This window comes from Garra rufa, chromosome 25, assembly GCF_049309525.1.
Source record: "Garra rufa chromosome 25, GarRuf1.0, whole genome shotgun sequence".
Lineage (NCBI taxonomy): Eukaryota > Metazoa > Chordata > Actinopteri > Cypriniformes > Cyprinidae > Garra > Garra rufa.
Window position 1 is genome coordinate 18,222,071 of NC_133385.1, and position 18,136 is coordinate 18,240,206.

Here is an 18,136-nt window from a genome sequence, read left to right on the forward strand (position 1 = left end):
GTGCAGAAGGTTCATCTCGCACAAATGTGTTGACCTATTACACAACAACAGTTTTAAATGAACAGTTTACCCAAAAATGGGAACTCAGAATTTATTAATACATGAATTTGGGTTCTCAAGGTCCAAAATTACAAAAAAAACATCAAACGTTTAAAGGAATAGTTCCTCCAAAAATGAAAATTCTGTCATTAATTAAGTACCATCATGTTGTTCCAAACCCGTAGGACCTTCGTTCATCTTCTGAACACTTTTAAAGATATTTTTGATGAAATCCAAGAGCTTTCTGACCTTGCATAGACGGCAAGGTAACTGACACGTTTAAGATCCAGAAAGTTAGTAAGGATTGTTAAAATAGTCCATGTGACATCAGTGGTTCAGTCTTAATTTTACGAAATTACGATAAGACTTTTTGTGTACAAAGTAGGGCTGGGCGGTATACCTTTTCATACCGAATACCGGTGTTTTTTTTTAAAATGATATTCATTTTTCATATACCCCAATACCGGTGAGTGTGTGCGTACAAAGCGCTGGGAACACGTATGTTGACGCAAACAGAAACCGCAGCTTGCACGTGCTTGTCTGAAGCAACACATCTGAGGTGTGGACGTATTTCAGTATATCTGAGAAAGACCCAGGGTTAGCGATTTGCAAAACTTGTAATGCCGAAATTTCAAGAGGGGGTGTGTCTGCAGTGATGAGAGCAGAGATCGGCGCATTGTGCGCAGACAGATGTAGCTTTCAGTGAGAGAAAAACAATGGCTTTACGTTGGTGTTACGTCGCAATATTTTAAAGATATGTCTTTTCTATATACTGTATTTTTTATTAATATTTATGTTTTAAAGCCAATGGATATCACACAAGCAACGTGGAAACTGATCAATATGTTAAAGTGAAAGTAAAAACTGACTTTCAGCATCTGATGTGCATTCTTTCAGACAATGAGAGACGATTATACTTCATATGCTGATATTAATTTAGTCCCTTAATATTTTTCTTGTGCCCCGAACATGGTGGGGAAAAAAATAAAAAAGAAACGTATTTTGTGTAAGGTTTGTTTTTGAAAGTCTTAAATAAAGCTCTTAATTTTCATTGATGACTGCAGTGTTATTAGGGGGTTATGAAAGTCATAATTATGATTTCAGGTGGTCTAAAATGTGGGGACTGAAAGACAAGAATTGCGATGAAACTTCAAAAGGCTATCCATTGAATAAATATGAGCGCTGCACGTTTCAAAATCATTTGTTGCGCTACTTTGTATACTACCATTCTGACAGTGCCTCCTGCTGGAAGAGAAACGCGTAGACTTGTAAATGTGAACTTGTGAAGAATGCACAATAAAGTGTTGTGTATTTTGACTGCAAATCATGAATTCTGATTTCTTCACCTCATTACAATTATGAGTGCCACTGTCACTTCTTTGTGAACAGCAGCATTTTGTGAGACCGATCAAACCTGGGTTAATACTAGTCCGGTCAATGTAAGCCAATATACTGCAGTAATTATTCTCTAATTTATTAGGAAATGTGGTTAACACCTAGTCATGCATGGAAAAAAAAATACCGTCATATACCGTGATACCGTATAATTTTGAAAAATACTGTGATATAAATTTTTGGTCATACCGCCCAGCTCTAGTACAAAGAAATCAAAATTGCAAAGAGAATTTTTTTTTTGTTAACAGTTTCTAATCTTTGGTGTTTTCTTCAATTCAGTTTATTGTTTATAATCTGAGTTGTTACTGTGTTTTGTTGTAGAGCTGTCGCTAATGATTATTTTTGTAATCAAGTAATCGGTCGATTATTCTGATGATTAATCGAGTAATAAAAATAGACATACGTGAACAATACCCTTGAAAATTGAATCGAGCTGTCATTGACGATTATTGTCGATTATTCTGACGATTGAGTAATCAGTGTTTTTTTTTTTTGTGGTAATAAAAATAGACCTATGCAAACAATACATTTTAAAATGTAATCTAGAGCTGTCGTTAATGATTGATTTCGTAATTGAGTAATCTGACGATTATTTTGACGATTAATCGAGTAATCAGTTTTATTTCTTTGTGGTAATAAATATAGACCTGTGCAAACAATACATTTTAAAATGTAATCTAGAGCTGTCGCTAATGATTATTTTTGTAATTGAGTAATCTGGCGATTATTTTGACGATTAATCGAGTAATCAGTTTTTTTGTGGTTATAAAAATAGACCTATGCAAACAATACATTTTAAAATTTAATCTAGAGCTGTCGCTAATGATTATTTTCGTAATTGAGTAATCTGACGATTAATCGAGTAATCCGTGTTTTTTGCTAATAAAAATAGAAAAATAATCTTTAAAATTACTTTAAAAACATTGCAATAATTAGTTCAAATAAAACATCAAAAGTAATTATACAGTTTTATTGAACAAAACTGTTAAAATACATAATATATTATAAACAATAGAACTAATATGCATTATGTAATTTAACAAATGATTGCAGAGGGTGCCAACAGCCTGGCGATTGTTTTTACACTTTACAGCGTGATTTAGTCCGTGTTTAATATTGACAAAACATTTAATTCAATTGGTCACTTAACTAATATTTGACAATTTTTTTATTTGAAATCGTGGTAACTGTTAGCATATTGAGAAAGATACTGATGTATTCTCCTGTGTTTTTGCGTAGGTTTATAAATGATTTGCCTTACAAATCTGAAGAAATGGCATTTCCAGATGACCAGATGAATGTTATAATAAGCCAGAACTCACAACAATATGCAGAGATGTTTGAGATGCTCCACACATGTAAATGATAATAGTAAACTTGAGTACTAGAATTGAATCGAGGATTCTGGACGGCTCTATTTTGTTTGACTCTTGGTTCTCTCAGACGTGCCCCAATTTCAGACTGTTCTGTCCCGGTGGTCTTCCATGCTTGAAAAACCGTGAGGTTAATTCTCAAGCTTGGTGTTTGAATGCAGGTCAGCTGCTGTTAGCACTGCTCTGGCACTGAAACGCCTTTCTGAATGTCTTCAAAAGTAGAAATGTAAAGAGACAAAAGTCCACAATGAGAGTGGGGCTTCCTCCAGAGATCATGTCTGGAACAGGAAGCGTGGACACACTGACTCATCTTACAGGAAGCTGGGACCATCAGTCAAACATTAAGATAAAGAATAATGGGAGAAATTATGGTTTCTGTAAAAGCAGTTGATTGCACAACACTAAAGTTGTTAAAGAGATAGCTCACCCAAAAATGATCATGTCGTTCCAAACCCGTGAGACCTTCATTATATTCAGAACACAAATTAAGATATTTTTTATGAAATATCATTTATTTTAGTAGTCCTTCTCGTAGCTAAATAACATTACGGTTGAACCACTGATGTCACATGGACTATTTTAACAATGTCTTTGCTACCTTTCTGGGCCTAAGATTTAATGAAATAAATGTGGATTTGATTTATTTATTTATATGCATGTAGGTTACGTGTGTGCATCTCAGAGTGGCTCCATTCAAAGTAAATGCTGCTCCAAACAAACTGTTATCATTTATTACATGTGTGGAGTGCCTTAAACTTTTCGGCAAATTGTTGTGAGTTTGGGTTTATTATACCATTCGTTTGGGAACGCAATGTGCGCCATTTCATCAGATTTGTAAGGTAAATCATTCATAAACTTATGCAAACACGAGAATACATCAATATCTTTCTCAATATGCTAGCTTTCCATTGCGATTTCAAAATAAGCTCAAACCCTCGCTCTGAGTCTATACATTTTGATGTCCACATATTCAAGAAATTACAGTGGCTGTAGCATGTCTGTCATGAAGAAATGGCCAAATATTTAACATTTGACTTGACAGTTCTGTTTAATAAAACCATATGATTACTTGCTTTTGATACTTCATTTGAACTACTTATTGCCTCATTGCTATTATATATATATATATATATATATGTATATGTGTGTGTGTGTGTGTGTGTGTGTGTATTTTAAGTCATTTTAAAGACTTAATTAGAATTAATTAAAATGAATTATAATTATCTGATTACTCGATCAATCGCCAGAATAATCACCCGTTTACTCTATAACCTAAATCATTAGTGACAGCCCTATTTGGAATGAAATGAGGGTAATTAAGGATAAAAGTTTAATTTCTGGGTGAACTATCACTTTATTTATCAATTTAAAAATGTTACCTTACTCAAACACCTCTAATGTGAAAATGATTGCCATATTTGGGTATAAAAGCTCAAAATATTACATTTCCCCCAAGGCCTAGACTTTGAAATGATCTTTTCATAAAAAAACCCTGAACAGGTTAGTGCAGCAATCCATTTTGTGTTTAGTATTGTCGTCTCTCTTTAGTGTTACACGCCCTTGGAGTCTAATGACAGGTAATAAAAATGTGATTAAAGGGTTTTAGCCGTTTTATGACCACTTTTAAACCAGCCTTTTATAGATATATCAGTTTGTACACCATATTAGGTCAAATAAACCATAACACTTGTCATATTTTCCTCACAACAAAGCAGGGATTACGACTGTAGTTTCTAAGAAGCGAGGAGAGACGTCACACATTAGCTAATAACCCTGGCTTGTGTTTGAACTTGTTTGGATTGGGTTTAAAGTAAGAAGTGTGGAGGTAGAATCATTACATTTGATTGTGCCGGAAAAGTGGGTATGCACAAATAGGTTTTGATCGGTCAGGAAGTTTTAATTTCTTTTTTTTTTTACATTTGTAGACCACAAAACCTTCAAGTAGCATGGGTATATTCGCAACAGTAGGCAAAAATACATTGTGTGGGTCAAAATAAATGATTTCCTTTATGGCAAAAATCATTAGGATATTAAGTAAAGATCATGTTCCATGAAGATATTTTGTGAATTTCCTTCCGTAAATATACCAAAACTGTATTTTTGATTAGTAATATGCATTGCTCAGAACTTCATTTTAACAACTTTAAAGGTGATTCTCTCACTATAACAGATTTTCAAATACCTCAATCTTGGCCAAATATTGTCCTATCCTAACAATTTCACAAAATTGACCATTTTGACTGATTTTGTGGTCCAGGGTCACATTTGTGCAGTTGGCAGATGCTTTTATCCAAAGTGACATTACATTCAAGATGCACATCGATCTATTCTTGCTGTCACTAGGAGTAAAAGCCATGGCTCTGGCATTGGTAGTAACATGCTTTGCTGTTTTAGCTACACGATAAATCCAAATAATCCCAAACTTGTTTGTTTCCACAGTGTCTCATCATTGGTGGCGGTCCCTGCGGCTTTCGGATCGCCATAGAGCTGGCTTTGCTTGGCGCCAAAGTGGTAGTGATTGAAAAGAGGGACTCGTTCTCCAGAAACAATGTCCTGCACCTTTGGCCTTACACCATCCATGACCTCAGGAACCTTGGAGCCAAGAAGTTCTATGGAAAGTTCTGCGCTGGATCTATTGACCACATCAGTAGGTCAAATCTGTTTTCCTTCTAACCAGATACTGATATCCCTTCTAGTCATAGAAAGATACGATAACAGGAAAACAAGATATGGTTTCATCATATAGGAACCTGTCAGATGTTGCAATCACATGCTGGGATTTGCATATGAGCTTGTTGGAAAACTTTTTTGATGTCTTTTTCTTTCAAGCTCTGCCAGCTGAACCTGTTGTAAGTCATCTTTGTGGTCCTTCAGATAGGACTAGTCCAACCCAAACAAAAGAGATGTAAAACATTTAGAGTAGCCGGGATTATGCAAATGTTTCTTTCCATGCTTATCTCTTTGAAGATACTGGCTGCAGTCTGATAGTTTGAGGTCATGCCGCACAACGTGTTTAGGCGTACTTGCCTAAATATTTGATTTGAACTGAGAACTTGTGACTTTGAGAGTCGTTTGTTTATGAATCAGACTGCATTGGTCACCTGTTTGTTTTTGCAAGCAGCCATTAGGACACAATAGAAACACATTAAAGATCTTTTTTAATTTGTTTTTGTTTGTTTTTGTGCTTTGTTTTTGTCTTGTGCTTCATTTTTATTTTGTTCTGTGCTTTGTTTTCTTTTCCCTGTGTTTTTTTGATGATCTGTGCTTTTTTTGTGTGCCTCTATTTTGTTTTGTTTTGTGTATTTCTTTTTTGTGCTTCATTTTTGTTATGTGCTTTTGTTTCTTTTTTCCCTGTGCTTTGTTTTGTGCTTTATTTTTTGTTTTGTTCTGTGCTTTGTTTTATTTTCATTAATTATTTTTTTTCCATGTGCTTTTTTTTGGGCTTCATTTGTTTTGTTCTGTGCGTTTTCTTTTATTTTATTGTTTTCCCTGTGCTTTTTGTTTTGTGCTTTATTTTGTTCTGTGCATTTTGTTTTAATTTATTTTTATTTTTTATTTGTGTTTGTTTTGTACTTACTTTTTTTGTGCTTTTTCCCTTGTGCTTTTATTTTTTTTGCTTCCTTTTTTTGTTGTGATTTTTTTTTTTCACCCTGTGTTTTGTTTTGTGCTGTGCTTTTCTTATTATTTTTTGTTTTTCCCTGTGCTTTTTGTTTTGTGCTTCTTTTTTTGTTCTGTGCGATTTTTTTTTTCCTTTCTTTCCGTGCCTTTTTTGTGGTGTTTTCTTTTTTTCATTGTCTTTTTCTTGTGCTTTGTGCTTCCTTTTTAGTTCTGTGCATTTACAAAACACACACATATATACATATATATATATATATATATATATATATATATATATACTTCATTATTTTTTTTGTGCTTTTGTTTTCTTTTTAATTTTCCCGCCTGTGCTTTTGTTTTTAACTTTTTAAAAAAAAAATTTTTTTTTTAAAAGTTTTGTGCTTCCTTTTTTCCCCTGTGCTATTTGTGCTTCATTTTTTTTTCCCCTTTGCCTTTTTTTGTGCTTTTTTTGTTTTCTTTTTTTCCCATTTTCCCCCTGTGCTTTGTTTTGTGCTTCCTCCTTTTTTGTTCTGTGCATACTTCCCCCTTTGCTTTTTGTGCTTTTTTTTTTTTTTTTTTTTTTTTTTTTTACTTTATTATATTTATAATTTTACAGAACTTTTTTTTTTAATCACAAATATTAACAATATTTTAATGGCGTCCATGACAAAATCAATATGTTTCCTTCCTAGTAGAATTGATGGTGACTTCCTTGCATTTTCAGGTATTCGTCAGCTGCAACTCATGCTGTTAAAAATCGCTCTCATTGTTGGGGTTGAGGTGCACGTCAACGTGGAGTTTCTCAAGCTTCTTGAACCCCCTGAGGACCAAGGCACTGATGGTAATTGACCAATCATCAAGTCATCTAGCTTTAAAGACAACACTGAACACAGTGTCTCTCAGCTCACATTTACTCTCCACTATACGCCCTGACAGACCTGAGACGCTTGGAACACCCAGGCATCATATAATCCCACACAGCCATAAAATAACTATAAATATGTCCAAGACAGCCCATCACCTGTTTTCTTTACACCTCATGTGGTCTGGAAAAGCTTGGGTAATCATTACCTTTCGTCTTATGTCATATATTGGCGGATTTACACACCCTTTTGCCAGCCGCCCTAAACACACATCCCCACGCACATCCAGGACAGTGTGTTTAGGAATGAGATCAGCTGTAAACCGGTTTTCAAATTTATCTACACTGTTTACGCTCTAGCCTATTTGAGTTCAGGAAAGCCACATGGCTTCTTTATTACCCACAATGGCCCTAAGACTGCTTGAATATCAAATAGGTTGTAACTTCCTACTTCAAGATCTTAATGGCTTTACGGAAGCGAAAGCAGGGCTAAACCAGATCACGAAAATCGACACCTTCCCACTATGTACCCTTGACGCACACACGCTGCTGATACCGAGAAGGTTTGTGTCGTTCCTCTGCGTCAGTGGCACTCACCAGTCTGCATTGTGCTAATGATAAACCCTCAGTTCTGTACTATATATAAAGTCAGGGGTCGTTAGGGTCTATAGCACCTCTCCTGCTATGCATTGCTGGTCAAAAAAGTATCATTGGCCTTATGGCAAATTACACTGGCGTCGCACATGGATGGAACACGAAGGTTGTGTTTCCTAATACGAGTAAGCTTTTTCCCCCTGGTGGCTTCACACACTGTGCTGGCTGTACTGCGGTAAACAAAAGAAAGGCCAAGTTATTTTGTTTTCCCTTGAGCCTCTCTGACCAGGTGTCTGTGTTCCAGGGCCTGGATGGAGAACGGAGGTCCGGCCGGCCGATCACCTCGTCTCAGGCTATGACTTTGATGTGATAATTGGAGCAGATGGAAGGAGAAGCACTCTTGATGGTAAGCAAATATTTAATTTAAACTAATCAAATAAAATTTCCGTGAAATGGTTGCACTCTGTGAGCTACTGGTGCTACCTGTTGCTATTTTTTTTACCGCAACACAACTCAGAAAATAAAATACTGATATGATGACCACAGCTACTGAAAGAGCTTACAGGTGGCGATGGATGTAAGCATAGGCTTAACCAAATGCTGTACCATCGATTTCATTTATTTTTTCCCCACAAGGAGTCTAAACATCCTGGATATCGAGTGAAATCTGTGCTGAGAAACTCCTTTATTGACTGTGGCGTCATGACAAACATCGACATGTTTACATCCTGTCAGGATGGCATCTAGCATTTCTTGTGTCTGCCGTTTGTGAGCTCATTCAGTAGCTGTGGTCTACTAAAAGCCTCAAAGGCATAAGGGCTGAAGTGGAAAAAACAAAGATTTGGGTCTTTAGGAAGTTTTATTCGTCCTGCGGCATCTTCCTATTCTCTCCTCTTCTTATTGCAAAGAAAGCAGTAAAGACTTGCATTCTCTTGTTGCCGTTCAACCGACAATTACAACTAAACGGCGCACAATGTGCCATTTTATTATTATTTTCCGAGTTGTGTTGCGGTAAAAATAGCAACTGGTAGCACCAGTAGCTCACGGAGTGCAACCATTTGACGTAATTGAAATAATGACACTTCTTATAGTCTAAAATATATACAAGTGAGGTCAAAAGTGGTTTTAGCATTTTAGTTTATTTGAACCTATTTGAGCAATGACTGTATGATTTTGAGATCCATCTTTTCACACTAAGGACAGCTGAGGTAGTCATATGCAACTATTACTGAAGGTTCAAACACTGATGCTCCAGAAGGAAATATTAAGATGCATTAAGAGCCGGGGGTGAAAACTTTTGAACATGAAGATGTGTACAAATTCTGCAAGGTGTATGTAAACTTTTGACCTCAACTGTATTAAATAGTGTAAATGCGGTGGATGAATGCTTAAATGTAGATTTTCAAAGGAGCAGCAGTAAGCCTACTTCCACATACACACTTTTCGTTGTCTCCTTTAAGCATGTTTTTGATTAATTTTGTGTTTTGTTCTCCACAATTCATATGGTGGACCAAACTAACATCTCAAAGCACTATATCGGAAAACTACACTGTGCAAATATCTTTGTTCTGCAAATGGCACATATTTAGCCCATTCAGACTGGAATCTTTTCATCTTATGAGATTTGGCTCGTTCAAGCATAATAAACCAGCTAAAAGGCTTTAACATGCTCACTCAGTCAAGAAAATTGCCCCAGTGACTCCAATTTCGAAACTGTCTGTCCTACATTCAGTCTCCTATTCCTTGAGAACACGGGTCAGCTCTTTGTGTTTGACAGGAAATTTGTTAACTCACTACAGCAGGGGTGGAACGGGACTCCTTTCATTGCTTCCTGCTGACAAAGTTAGACTATAGTGGAGTTCACAGACATCGAGCAGAAGAGCAGATCCTAGATCAGACTTAACAGGCTCTCTAAGATAGAACAAGAAACCTTTGAACCACGATGTGCTAAATTACACATGGTCTTGACACGTGAATTGTTTTTATTATCTTTTTTTCCCTGTGGGATAGCAGTGGTAAACAAACACTTGGTGTATAAGTGCTAGCATAAAAAGGAAAGATATTATGTTGCTTTTATCACACAGAAAGGTGCAAAGACTCTATTGCGTAATTTGTTGTTGTGAAAACACTTTTGTTTTGCACAGATTAACCTGACCTGAAAGGTCTTACACTTTTATTTTTGCAAATACAGTTGAGGTCAAGTTTACATACACCTTGCAGAATCTGCAAAATGTTAATTATTTTACCAAAATAAAAGCGATCATACAAACTGCATGCTATTTTTTTATTTTTTATTTAATACTGACCTGAATAAGGTATTTTACATTAAAGATGTTTACACATAGTCCACGAGAGAAAATAATAGTTGAGTTCACAAAAATGACTCTGTTCAAAAGTTTACATACACTTGATTCTTAATACTGTGTTACCTGAATGATCCACAGCTGTTTTTTTTTTTTTTTTTTTTTTTGCTTGTTTTTTTTTTTTTGGTTTGGTGATAGTTGTTCATGAGTCCTTTATTTGTCCTGAACAGTTAAACTGCCTGCTGTTCTTCAGAAAAATCCTTCAGGTCCCACAGATTCTTTGTTTTTGTTTTTTTTCAGCATTTTTGTGTCCTTTCCAACAATGACTGTTTATGATTTTGAGATCCATGTTTTCACACTGAAAATCTTTTTTTAGATTGGGGTAAACTTATTTTGTCTTCTGGGAAACATGTAAGTATCTTCTGTAGCTTCTGAAGAGCAGTACTAAATGAAAACAATTGATATTTAATTGATATTTAGGCAAAATAAGAAAATTTACACTTTTATTCTGTTCAAAAGTTTTCACCCCCGGCTCTTAATGCATCATTTTTACTTCTGGAGCATCAGTGAGTGTTTGAACCTTCTGTAATAGTTGCATATGATATGAGTCCCTCAGTTGTCCTCGGTGTGAAAAGATGGATCTCAAAATCATACAGTCATTATAGGACAGGGTTCAAATTCACACAAATGCTGAAAAACCAAAGAATTTGTGGGACCTGAATGACTTTTCTGAAGAACAACTGTTCAAGACAAAAAAGGGACTCAAGAACAACTATCACCAAACAAACAAACAAACAAAAAAACAGCTGTGGGGTCATTCAGGTAACAACATCGTATTAAGAATCAAGTGTATGTACACCTTATAACATTTTTATAAATTCAGCTATTATTTTCTCTTGTGAACTTTATGTAAACATCTTTTATGTGAAATATCTTATTCAGGTCAGTACTAAATAAAAAATAACATGCATTTTGTATGATCCCTCTTATTTTGGTTAAAAAAAAAAAAAAAACATTTTGCAGATTCTGCAAGGTGTATGTAAACTTTTGACCTTAGTTGTATATGCTGCCTTAGCAATTACTTTATCTATTGATTTAAAAACAAAATGTTGACTGTTTTGGAGCACCTTGCATCTTATCTTATACTAAAACTTTGCTTTTTTGGATTCAAGGTTCAATATCAAAACAAACAAGCAACAAAGTGTGAGCATTAACAATGGCGATGCTTCTGTTACCAATCAACACTAAATGAAAACCATAAATGCTAAGCATTATATTGCTCTCTTCTTCAGGCTTCAGGAGAAAGGAGTTCAGAGGAAAATTAGCCATCGCCATCACTGCAAACTTCGTCAATCGCAACACGACGGCTGAGGCCAAAGTGGAGGAGATCAGCGGAGTGGCCTTCATCTTCAATCAGAAGTTCTTCTTGGAGCTCAAGGAAGAGACGGGTGTGGTGAAGCTCCTGCATGACAAAAAACTAAATCTGGCTGCATTCTTTAAAAATGACGACACGTTCCTTAATGATCTTAAAATACAAATTGCATAATACAAATCTTGACACATTATTAGCATCAGTGTGTAATTGTTCCACTCCTTAAAGTGAGCAAAACCGGATTGTAATATTCGTTTGAGATTAATGGCATTTTGAATATGCCCTCATTAAGGATAAAATAGAGCTTAATTCAGCATACACAGCGATTCATGAAAGACCAGCAACAAAAACAGTCACACAATCATGCTAATAGACCCCATTTATCTTTTGTACAGGCATCGATTTGGAAAACATTGTCTATTACAAGGACAACACGCACTACTTTGTCATGACTGCGAAGAAACAAAGCTTGCTGGACAAGGGTGTGATTATCAATGTGAGTAAATATGAGTCGTTTTATAGATTTGTATAGCATGTATACATCATGGTAGTATTTGTTGTAGTGCTGTTAAGTCATTATGTTTTGAAAATGTTTTCTTTTAGCAGTAAGGTTAGGATGAGAGTTAGCCTTTAATAATTATAATGAGCTTAATTTACAAACAATGGTCCTCACCATTATGTAAAAACAAACATTTGCATGACCTATGGCGAATGTTAGTCTTCCTTTGATAGACATTATGAAGTATTTTGCTCTGAAAGCGTTTGAGAGAACTATTTCATGTTTATTGTGAAAAGAAACTCGATCAGGAAGCTTGTGTTGGCGTCTGTGTCAGACGTAGTTTCTCAGAGTATGATACAGGATATTACAGCACAGCAGCTGAGTGATTGAAACTCTTTGAGTGTTTGGAGTTTGTCTGGAAACTCTCACGCCCTTGGACGGCTGCCCCGCTACTCTCAGTGGAGATTGTAAAAACCTGGCTCATCACTTCGACATACTAACTATGATGCTGCTGTGTAAGCTACTTAACTATAAGCTACTTGTTGCATTCAAATTTGCCCTGTTGTTTTGACATGCTATGATGGGATCGTGTGTGATTACTTAGCATCCTAGATGTACATTCTACACCTTGACTTATCTCAGATGTCCTAAAAGTAGTATTTAGATACTTAATTGTATTGCATTGCAATATTAAAATGCAATAAGGTAAAGTAGATGAAAATAAATCATAAAATTAATATAAAATAAATTGGACATTGGATGCAAAATTTACTTATACATGATGTTTGCATATAAATGTGTCTTGGCAGTGTGTGAACACATCCGCCCAACAATGATAAAAATCCATTTACTACTACTTTTTTTTTTTTTTTTTTTTTTTTTTTGTTAATTTCTAAAAAACCTAAACGGTCCTAATTATCAAGCTGCTTTTTTTTCTTTTTTTTGAGCAGTATGATGTAATTTGATCAGGCCCGAGCAGCCCACTGACGAACTGCCCCGTATTAGCATATTTTTCCGCCCTCAGCCAGTTGTACGCTGTCTGCCATTTTCTCTGCGCTTAAGCAGCTGTAGCAACAACATCTCGTGAGCAATGTAGGTGTTTTGTATTTGAATGTAAAAGTGAACATGAGTCCTCGCTTTCTCCCGACATCAGAGCCACTGAGAACGCAGTGGATTAGTTTTGTTTTAGATGGTTACGCACCACTAAATACATAAAAAATGGAAGAGGGGTGGAGTCAGCAGTAGCTCATTATGAGTTAAAGAGATATGCGCTGAAACAGGTCACTGCGAACCAAGCTGTTTTTGACAAGGTAAAAAGGGTGTTTCACTCGACCACTGAGGAATTTTAACCAAAGTATTAGGTCTGTCCTCGACTAAAGATTTTTCTGGTCAACCAGTAGTCGTTCATTTTAAGCACTAGTTGACTATTAGTCACACGTTTAATAAACACATAATGAGCTTTTGATTGCCTACATAGCCTAATAGGCGCTCAAGCTCACAAAAAAAACTTGCCACAGTGCACCAGCAAATATAATAATAATGAATGTATCAGGGAAAAACAGCAAGGAGACTGCATTAATGTTTTAATAATTTATTAATAAATCAGTGCTTTCTTTGTTTTGGGCTTAAGAGATAAAGTCACGACACTGACTTGTTATATTCGCAGTAGTGATGCACCTGTTTGCATGTTTTATACGGATTACATAATCTGAGAATTTTTTTTTTTTTCATTTGAATTGGTTCGTTTGAAAGTAGACATTTAGTTTTCTATAGGTATATTGTTCATGTCTGTACGGCAAGTATGCACAGAGTTTAGTTTTTTTGTTTTTTTTGGACACGCTCAAGTTCACAGAGACAGAGACAGCAGAAAGCGCATCCCGTTTGCTTTCATTATTTTACAAAAGTGCAACGTTTCGTTGTTATTCTAAGAAACACACAAATAAACATCGTCAATTTTGGTCATACAGATAAGAGTAATACATCTTTTGAATGTGTAATGACTAAGTATTTTAAGAGCAAGTGACTGCATGCAGTGAGCCCGCTACTATTCAGCTTACACACTCCGTTCTGACACTTAAATAGAACACATTTTTCTAGGTTAACATTAGATCGAGCAGCCATGTAAAGTTGCTGCTACATACATTTTTCAGATAAAAAGCCATATTTGAAGTTGATAAATGATAGGTGAGCATTTGGATGTCCTGGCTGATGTACTGTATTACCTACTACTATCTGTCGCTCAAGAACTGTCTCTCTTCACCACTTCCTGTGGCTAAAATAACATTTTGGTCAACCAAGCCTCTTCTCGTCGACTATTAGGGGGCAGCCCTACAAAGTATGTTGTATGCATTTCATGAAGAACCTAAAGAATCAACCAACTTGTGGGAATTGGCCATCCATTGTCCCTTTTAAAATATAAGATTATATATAAAAGTATCTAAGACAGACAAAAGTATGTTCTCCATTTAAAACTTTGTTGTTTTTTTTCCCTTTCCTAGGACTATATTGAGACCGAAAGGCTGTTGGCGAGCGACAACGTAAACCAAAAAGCTTTGCTCTCATACGCCCGTGAGGCTGCAGATTTTGGCACAAACTACCAGCTTCCCTCTTTGGATTACGCCATCAACCACTACGGCCAGCCAGATGTAGCTATGTTTGACTTCACCTGCATGTACGCCTCAGAGAACGCCGCGCTGGTGAGGGAGAAGAACGGCCATCAGCTGCTGGTGGCGCTGGTTGGAGATAGTCTGCTGGAGGTAGGGGTCATCATATGCCATATATTTACGTTTTTAATTTAACTCGTGCTGTCAAAATTAGCGTGTTAACGCAGGCGATGTATTTTTCCAGTTTTACACTGTTTCGGCTAGGGTTGGCCACCCCACTTTTTCTTGACAAGAAGTGTGTTTATTTAGTCGCAGAATGTCTTTACAAATTACATCAAATGGGACACTGTAGCCTGTATCATTTCATATTAAAGCGTGAATGAAATGAGTGTCAGGTTTGCATCACATTCAGCAGTGGTAGCTCTTAAAGTAATAGCAGCCAAATAAGCTAATTACCGAGCTGCTGTGATTTCCGTTAATCAAACAACAAAAGTAAGCAGAAGGAAATCAATTTTTTTTGTAGCTTTAATGATTTATGTATATTTAATTTAGTATTTAGTGTTTGATAACTTTATTCAATTTCTGTATATTTTCTACTTGCTGAAGGGCAAAGGTAAATAATGGGTTTATGCAAAGTTCACTTAAATTAGTTCTTTTTTGAAGTATAATAAATGTGAAAATTGATAGCTCTCAATTATACTGTAATGTTGAATGGCTATAGTCGATTAAATATTAGAGGGAAAAAAACTATTTCCTAGAGACATTAGTAATAGTGGTAACAGAGATACTCCCCTTCAGTCATACATTTTTAAAAAATAAAAATATACTGTCTTTAAAGTTTTTAAATATACTTTTATATTGCAATAATTTAATAATTTCACATTTAATCTTTAAATTAATGTATAAATAACAATATTAAATGGGATTAATTGTGATTAATCATGATTAATTTCATAAACAAATGTAAGAATAATTAATTAATTAATTTTTTAATCGATTAATGGCACTAATTTTACATTTTAGGATATATTTATCTTTGCTTTAAAACAGCAGCTCATAAGCTGCATAGAATTTTAATACGTATTCATGTTAAATGTTAACTTTTTGTCTGTTTTGTAAAGATTTAAACATTCCAAAATTTCAATTGATTTTGTAGTTAAAAAAATAAATCTTTGATCATCGTGGACACTTTGAACCCACAGTATGTCTGAAATTAAACTCAGGAAAGATAAAGTTTACTTTAGGTTTAAATATTCCTGATTATTTCAACATGCCACTTGACTGTACATCATCTTGTTTGGAGTAGCCTGTAAACATGCAGTGTTTTTCTCTGTCTCATTGGTCTCTAGCCTTTCTGGCCCATGGGGACAGGATGTGCTCGAGGGTTTCTGGCTGCCTTTGACACTGCATGGATGATAAAGGGTTGGGCTCAGGGCAAAGGGCCTCTTGATCTTCTATCAGAAAGGTGTGAACACACTCCATCAACGATTGAAACATATTTGATCAAGTATTTTAATAATTTGTTTGTCATGAACTAATGTCCTCTTTGTTTGTTTATCACAGGGAAAGCCTCTACAGGCTGCTGCCCCAGACGACTGCAGAAAACATCTCAAAAAACTTTGAGCAGTACACCATAGACCCAGCCACACGTTACCCCAACCTCAACTCCACCTGTGTACGACCACATCAGGTGAGACTTATACTCATTATCACCATATATACAGTTGAAGTCAAAAGTTTACATACACTTGCAGAATCTGCAAAATGTTAATTATTTTACCAAAATAAGCAGGATCATACAAAATGCATGTTATGCATCGTTTTTCCTTCTGGAGCACCAGTGTGCGTTTGAACCTTCTGTAATAGTTGCATATGAGTATGTGAAATATCCAAGGGGCAACCTTCCGGTCTCCCTCGTGAAACCAACACGGAAGTGACTGAAACTGCAATTCATCGACTGGCCGCTTGAGGCTGGCTGGAAAAGGGAGTCAATCCCATTGACACTCCATGTTAAAATGTCCAACTTTACAGCAGAATAAAGTATGTTTACAGCCTGGTTCAAAAAATGGTTTTGGTCTATATAGCTAGTTTTGCCCTTCATGTCAACTGTGAGGGGGGTGAATTTTTTTTATAACTCATCGGTTTAAGTTATATTAAGCCTTAAAGTTCAGCATAATTAAGGGCGTGGCCACTTGAGTGACGAGGGATTGTCACCACTGTCGCTCTAGGCGGGCGTGGTTTCAGCAACCAGCTCCACCCACATCCCGCCTTTTTGCCCATTTTTGATTATCCGGGAGTGACGCACGATGACGCGATTCCAAGATGGCGACGGCCGATTCCCGCCCACTATGAGCTTAAAATTAGCGCTTCAGAATCCTACGGGTGACGTCACGGATACTACGTCCATATTTTTTACAGTCTATGGAAATATCTTATTCAGGTCAGTACCAAATAAAAATAACATGCATTTTGTATGATCCCTCTTATTTTGGTAAAATAAGTAACATTTTGCAGATTCTGCAAGGTGTATGTAAACTTTTAACCTAAACTGTAGATCTATATGCATCTGTTTTCCTCCTGTAAATGCTAAACTACTTCTCTCAGGTGCGGCATCTGTACATTAATGGTGAGCAGGACTTGAGTTCTCTGGAGCGCGGTGGACCCACACGCAGATCTGTAAACATCTCCAGACAAGGTAGATTGAAAAATGTGTCTTATGAAGATGGCAGCAGTTTGACTGCCTGATTGTGTTTTCAAGGACTGCAATCACAAAAGTCAATGCAAATTGAAGTAATCCCTGCGTTTGCTTTGCAACAACTTGCAATTTTGTCTTATTTCTGCGTTTCCACTTAAAATTGATGGAAAAAGAAAGCAGGTAATGATTTCCCCTGACAAATTCCCCTTTGATCATGCTGCTGTTGACACAAAATCTTTTTATTAAACTCTGTATTAAAAAATTCAACTTGTTTCGTAAGCACAATATAGCTTTAGCATTGTATTTCCACTCAACCCAACTCTCAAAATCTAATTTGTGATCCTGGACCACAAAACCAGTCATAGAGGTCAAGTTTTTGTCAATTTATACATCCTCTGAAAGCTGAAGAATTAAGCTTTCCATTATATTCCATTCCATTGTATGGTTTGTTAGGATAGGACAATATTGACTAGGGCTGCAACAACGAATCGATAAAATCGATAAAAATCGATTACTAAAAGCGTTGGCAACGAATTTCATAATCGATTCGTTGTGTCGCGCGACGCAGAGACATTTGGTTGTTATTATATATATTTAAAAAAAACTGAGCGCAGAGCGGAGTGGACACATTCGGTCTCTCTCCCGCACTGATGCCAGCAGAGTTCGGCACCTCATAAACTGTGTTTCCATCCAAAAATGCAAATTTAACTTATGCGCAAAACTGGAACATTTGAGCATAAAGCACCGTTTCTACATTATATATATATGCTGCCCCGATTTATATCAAACATGTTTGATATTTAA

At 36.0% G+C, this 18,136-nt stretch overlaps 2 protein-coding genes across 2 annotated transcripts in view; both read left to right on the top strand.

Annotated features, from left to right (window-relative positions):
- LOC141301376 (F-actin-monooxygenase mical2b-like) overlaps positions 1–1,767 on the top strand; it is a gene marked incomplete at its 5' end in the record, with an annotated part of 54,077 nt that extends 52,310 nt beyond the window's left edge. The window contains one exon of the mRNA XM_073831616.1: positions 1,756–1,767. Within this exon, the coding sequence (XP_073687717.1) occupies positions 1,756–1,767 (12 nt within the window). The remainder of the gene's footprint in view (positions 1–1,755) is intronic.
- A 3,464-nt stretch (positions 1,768–5,231) lies between these two features.
- mical2b (microtubule associated monooxygenase, calponin and LIM domain containing 2b) overlaps positions 5,232–18,136 on the top strand; it is a gene marked incomplete at its 5' end in the record, with an annotated part of 60,500 nt that continues 47,595 nt past the window's right edge. The window contains 9 exons of the mRNA XM_073831617.1: positions 5,232–5,454; positions 7,129–7,245; positions 8,165–8,266; positions 11,456–11,611; positions 11,931–12,031; positions 14,533–14,790; positions 15,987–16,102; positions 16,201–16,327; positions 17,242–17,332. Of these exons, the coding sequence (XP_073687718.1) occupies positions 5,232–5,454; positions 7,129–7,245; positions 8,165–8,266; positions 11,456–11,611; positions 11,931–12,031; positions 14,533–14,790; positions 15,987–16,102; positions 16,201–16,327; positions 17,242–17,332 (1,291 nt within the window). The remainder of the gene's footprint in view (positions 5,455–7,128; positions 7,246–8,164; positions 8,267–11,455; positions 11,612–11,930; positions 12,032–14,532; positions 14,791–15,986; positions 16,103–16,200; positions 16,328–17,241; positions 17,333–18,136) is intronic.